Consider the following 6,263-nt stretch of genomic DNA (forward strand, 5'->3'; position numbering starts at 1 on the left):
TATAATATATTGCAGATATTTTCCAAGGTTGTACATATAAATAAACATGTGTTTTTGATAGAGGTTCACATCCTTTCAAAATAAAAGACATTCTGGCTTAAGTGGATGCAGCAACTGTAGTAAATAATGTAAATTCAGTTGTGAAAAACAACAGTTGATGGAGCATTTCAGCCAGAAATTCATAAATCAGAACTAACTAAAGCTTGGTTTACATACGGTACAGTACTGCACGGTCGGATCCGGAACTTTTGAGCATTTCTATTATAAAATAGACCTGATAAACCATACTGAACCGTATCATTTTTGGGCCCCCGCTTGGTTGCAAGTCTAAAGAAAAATTGAACCGTCGTCACACGATGAAATCCTTTGATCAGCGGAAGGTCATTATGACAATTTTAGGCTATTTTGGGGTTCAGCGGGTAATTAAGGAAAAAGCTAGCTTTTGGGGGCTAATTTGGCCTCTAATTAGTTTTTTAATGCTATTTTGTAGTTTAGCTAATATTTTAGAAATATGCAAACATTTTTGGCTAATTTGCTATCTACTGGGTATTGGTAATTTAGAGTTTAGCTTCTATTTTAGCAACAGGCTAACATTTTTGACTAATTTAGTTTACTGAGAAATTGCATGCTATTTTGTGGTTTAGCTAATATTTTAGCAACATGCTGATTATTTATGTCTAATTTGTTACCTACTGAAGTTTTTTGGGGGGATAATTTAGAGTTTAGCTTCCATTTTAGAAACATGCTAATATTTTCGACTAATTTAGTTTACTGACGAATTTTAGGCTATTTTGGAGTTCAGCTAGTATTTAAGTAACACGCTAGCTTTTTTTTTTTTTGCTAATTTGGCCTCTAATGAGTATTTTAATGCTAATTTGGAATTTAGCTAATACTTTAGCAATATGCTAACATTTTTGGCTAATTTGTTATCTACTGGGGTTCTATGGCTAGTTTAGAGTTTAACTTCTATTTTAGCAACAGGCTAACGTTTTGATTAATTTAACTTACTAAGGAATTTTACGCCAATCCGGAGTTCCGCTTCTATTTTAGCAATATGCTAACATTTTTGGTTAATTTGTTATCAACTGAGGTTTTTATGCTAATTTGGAGTTTAGCTAATATTTTAGCAACATGCTAACATTTTTGGTTATTTTGTTATTAACTGGGGTTTTTAGGCTAATTTAGTTTTTTGTTCTTTATTTTAGCAACATGCTAACATTTTTGGCTAATTTAATTTACTGAGGAATTTTATGCTAATTTGGAGTTCTGCTAGTAATTAGGGAACAAGTTTACTTGTTCGCTAATTTAGCCTCTACTAAAGGCAAAAGTCAAGTAGAAATGCTAGTTTCTTCGTGTATTTTTTGATATTGTTCGTGGCAAAAAAATGACGTAATTCATATGTATTAAAAAAAACCATAAGAATGTCATGAATGTGCCCACCATGGCTAGACCATTCATACCGTACCGTACCATACAGCGCCGCTAAGTGACTCTAACTGTGTTTCCTGTATTGAATTTTTTAACGTAAAGAAATCCGTATTATGTTTGAATTCTGGATTTACTTACTGATCATCTCCAAATGAACCAGAATCTGTCAAAATGTTTGTTTTTTTTTAAACTACGTAGCTGCAGTACTTGATGGATTTTTGGGGCATTATGGGTACTTTAGTCAGAAGCCTGGTGGAGCAATGATTGTTTGTTACTGACTTCTCTGAGTGTTTTGTCTCTCTTGTAGTCTTCAAATCTGTCACTTAATCAAAAACTTTTATTTTTCTTGGCTTAACCTTTTTTTTTCTGGCTCAGTTTGCAGACTCCAGGTCTAGTGGGTGGTTTGATCACATGAAAAACAGTCAGTGAACGTTGGCGCTCGTGTGTGCTGGAAGCTTACCATGTCGTAGGCATTGAGAACCTTGCGCAGAAGCTCAGGCACGGGACCCTGCGCCTCCATGGTGGGGTAGGTCTCGCTCAGGTCAACCGTCACCCGCAGAGATCGCTCACTGTTCATGAGCCAGGTGGACACGGTGAGGATGCACTGCTTCATGTTGGCTGCAGGGGTCAGGCCACAGAGCTCTTTAAAGGAGACCATGGCGTTCTGGAAAGAAAATACACAATATTTTTGACTGTAAGGTTGAATTATGGAGTAACTTTGTTAGGGTCTTAATCAAAAAAAAAGTGTGCTCATCTGGATATATTTAAAGTTTCCGTTGGCATTCTTGGATTTGCAAGAAAAAAGTCACATTATTTATTCCTCACTTGGCGACTTCTCCCAAACCATCAATGAGACATAAACATTTACTCCACAAGTCATAAAAAACTCTTTCACGTGGGGCGTTCAAGAGCAGTTCATTCATGTCAGGAGGAGTGTGCTCCCACCCAAATTCTGCTTGTTTTTTCATCCCTCACGGTCCCTCTGCTCGTGGGCTTTCCAGGCCAGCTATTGCCACATGTTTTGGTTGAAAGTCTCTTTGTCTCTTGTGATTACGCAGCTGCCTTTCATAGCACGTGGGACCTTAAATAACCAAAAACGAACCATGGCAGCAAACATAAGCAGCCAGTTGGGTGGTGCGGGCTGAGCCACGAGGAAAAAGGAATTTGATTCAGAGTGGGAAAACTCTGGGGAAACTACGGCCCGCGGGCCGCATCAGGCCCGCCTCCACATTTGGCCCGGCCCCCCACACACTATCAGAAACGCCGATCAAGAACCACAAAGAACGTGGCTTTTTATTCCAACGTTCAGCAGTCTGAACTATGACAGGAGAGGAGAGACTATTTATCATTAAATAGTGATTCACCTTTTCTATATTTCTTCACTATTATTATTTTGCTTCCGTACATTTTTGGACGTCTATAGCTCTTCAGCTCTTTTACCTATTAAATATTCAACTTTTTTATGCTAGCTTTATCGACTGTTTCGGCAGTTACTAAGGATTTCTAGGCCATTTTGGAGTTTAGCTGATATTTTAGCCACATGCTAAGTGTTTTGGCTAATTTAGCTTTTTTTCCCAGTTCTTTAGGCTCATTTGGAGTTTAGCTAATTTTAGCTAAGTGCTAGTTGTTTTGGCAAATTTAGGCTTTTTTCAGTTTTTTAGGCTAATTTGGAGCTTAGCTAATATTTTAGCTTTATGCTAGCTGTTTTGGCAAAATTAGATAATCTACCAGTTTTTTTTTTTACTAATTTAGCATTTAGCTAATATTTCAGCGACATGTTAACTGTCTTGGCTAATTTAGGCTTTTTTCAGTTTTTAGGCTAATTTGGAGCTTAGCTAATATTTTAGCTTTATGCTAGCTATTTTGGTAAAATTAGATATTCTACAATTTTTTAGACTAATTTTTCATTTAGCTATGATTTCAGCTACATGCTAACTGTTTTGGCTGATTTAGGCTAATTTTAGCTACATGCTAGCTGTTTTGGCTAATTTAGGTTTTTGTTCAGTTTTTTAGGCTAATTTGGAGCTTAACTAATATTTTAGCTTTATGCTAGCTATTTTGGCAAAATTAGATATTCTACAATTTTTTTAGACTAATTTGGCATTTAGCTAATATTTCAGCTACATGCTAACTGTTTTGGCTGATTTAGGCTTTTGTTCCAGTTCTTTAGATAGATTTGAATTTTAGCTAGTTTTAGCTACATGCTAGCTGTTTTAGTTAATTTAGGCTTTTTTCTGTTTTTTAGGCTAATTTAGAGTTTAGCTAATATTTTAGCTTTATGCTAGCTGTTTTGGCAAAATTAGATAATCTACCAGTTTTTTAAACTAATTTAGCATTTAGCTAATATTTCAGCGACATGTTAACTGTTTTGGCTAATTTAGGCTTTTTTCAGTTTTTAGGCTGATTTGGAGTTTATCTAATATTTTAGCTTTATGCTAGCTATTTTGGTAAAATGAGATATTCTACCATTTTTGTAGACTAATTTTCCATTTAGCTAATATTTCAGCTACATGCTAACTGTTTTGGCTGATTTAGGCTTTTGTTCCAGTTCTTTAGATAGATTTGAATTTTAGCTACTTTTAGCTACATCCTAGCTGTTTTAGTTAATTTAGGCTTTTTCAGTTTTTTAGGCTAATTTAGAGTTTAGCTTATATTTAGCTTTATGCTAGCTGTTTTGGCAAAATTAGATAATCTATCAGTTTTTTAAACTAATTTAGCATTTAGCTAATATTTCAGCGACATGTTAACTGTTTTGGCTAATTTAGGCTTTTTTAAGTTTTTAGGCTGATTTGGAGTTTATCTAATATTTTAGCTTTATGCTAGCTATTTTGGTAAAATTAGATATTCTACCATTTTTGTAGACTAATTTTCCATTTAGCTAATATTTCAGCTACATGCTAACTGTTTTGGCTGATTTAAGCTTTTGTTCCAGTTCTTTGGTAGATTTGATGTTCAGCTAGTTTTAGCTGCATGCTAGCTGTTTTAGTTAATTTAGGCTTTTTCAGTTTTTTAGGCTAATTTAGAGTTTAGCTAATATTTTAGCTTTATGTTAGCTATTTTGGCAAAATTTGATATTATACCAGTTTATTAGACTAATTTGGAGTTTAGCTAATATTTCAGCTACATGCTAGCTGTTATGGCTAATTTAGATTTTTTTCAGTTTTTTAGGCTAATTTTGAATTTTGCTAATATTTTAGCTAGCTATCAGCTCCTGCGTTTTCAGCTTTTAGCTTCAGCATCTTCAGCTATCAGCACTAGCATCTTCAGTACCCACATTCAGCTTACAGCATTCACAATAGCATTATCACATTTAATGATATATATCTAGTTTTTAAAATGTTTTGGTATTATCTTTTTTCTATCAAGTTTACAGAAATTAATTATTTAAAACTTGGCTATGTGTGGCTTTTTGGCAAACGGTAAATGTTTACGTTTAGGCTGTGATTGCTGCATTTTACAAACCAACCCCAGACCCACATCAGAGAAGAAAACACTTATGTGGCCCTCTCAAGGAAAAGTTTGGGGACCCCTGCTATAAAGGAGAATAACCTAAAAAAGAGACTTCAAAACAGTGCAAAACCTTGAGAAAGTGCATTGTGGTAAGTTGAAGAAACACGAATTGTATGGTGAGGCCCAACTTTCCGCAGATAAAGGACAGAGCATCTGTATGCAGAGCTTCATAACCCTTCTCCAGACGGAAGTGGGTCCGCTTTGAGGCTCGTGATTAAAAGCCTCTGTTGCTATAAGTGTGAGTGATGGTGTTTTCATGAATCTGTGTGGCTTGAGCTCAAGACTTATTTGCAAGCTTTGTCTAATTCCTTGCATGTGTGTGTTTGGAACCACATCCTGAAGAGTTTTTTTCCATAATTTCTGGAAAATAAAAAGCCACACAGAATTTCAGTTAAAGTTTTACAAAAAACAACGACAGATTCGCGTTTTTAATCACTTCCAAACCCCCACACTTGATTCTTCTTCCAACATTCCCCGAATGAAAGCTTCCCGTCTGTTAACAACAAGACTTTTGTTTCTGTTTGCCTGGCTCTGTGTCTCTTTTTCTGGATTCTGACTCTCCCTCCTCTGTGTCCCACGGCACTAATGTGTTGATGATGGAGAGATACATTTCAGAAAGGAGGAACAAGGCTGGCGTCACTCCACACTATGGGGCTCACTCATTGACTGTACATGAGAACTGGAACGTGTGATGTGACATCACTCATAGAAAATGGCTTACTTCCAGCTCCAACTAGATGAAGTCAATTTAATTGCCTTTTTTTTTTTTTTTTGTCTTTTTAGCTATATTTGGAGCCAAACGTCGCAAGTAAGCAGTAATTGATTTGAGTCGAGTTAATATTTTTTTATGGCAACCACTCTCGCCGATCAGGAGTGAGCTTGTTGAAAAATTCACACCCCTATCCCTTGAAAGACGGCTACATGAAATCTGTCAATCAAACACATTAAACGTTCAACATAAAGCTACCTGATTCGTCACTTTATAACTCGAATAACTTACTCTAACTCATCCTTTAGAAAAATAAGACTTTGTATTTATGTTATTTTTATGAGAAATATTAATGCACTAGTATCTTTTGGTGTAAATAAAACAAACCTTGAGAGAAAATAGATTTTTTCATCTCAAATATGAAACAGTTTATAACTTTTAATTGAGGTTCACAAGACTTCCTTTCAAAATAAAAGACTTCCTGTGTCACTTAGGATCATCTGGATGGAGCAAATCTAGTGCAAGGTTGTGTAATGTCAGCAATAGAAAGAAAAAAGCATTTTATTTATAAACTTTTGTGGTGCTTCTTAGCCAGAAATTCATAAATCTAACTTTT

General features: G+C 35.3%; 1 protein-coding gene across 2 annotated transcripts in view; it reads right to left on the reverse strand.

Annotated features, from left to right (window-relative positions):
* si:ch211-210g13.5 (inactive phospholipase C-like protein 2) overlaps positions 1-6,263 on the reverse strand; it is a 103,732-nt gene that overhangs the window by 27,619 nt on the left and 69,850 nt on the right. For both annotated transcript variants that reach the window (XM_024273020.2, XM_024273021.2), the window contains exon 3: positions 1,889-2,092. In XM_024273020.2, coding sequence (XP_024128788.1) covers positions 1,889-2,092 — 204 coding nt within the window. The remainder of the gene's footprint in view (positions 1-1,888; positions 2,093-6,263) is intronic.

Source organism: Oryzias melastigma, linkage group LG8 (assembly GCF_002922805.2).
Source record: "Oryzias melastigma strain HK-1 linkage group LG8, ASM292280v2, whole genome shotgun sequence".
In the NCBI taxonomy this organism is placed as follows: domain Eukaryota; kingdom Metazoa; phylum Chordata; class Actinopteri; order Beloniformes; family Adrianichthyidae; genus Oryzias; species Oryzias melastigma.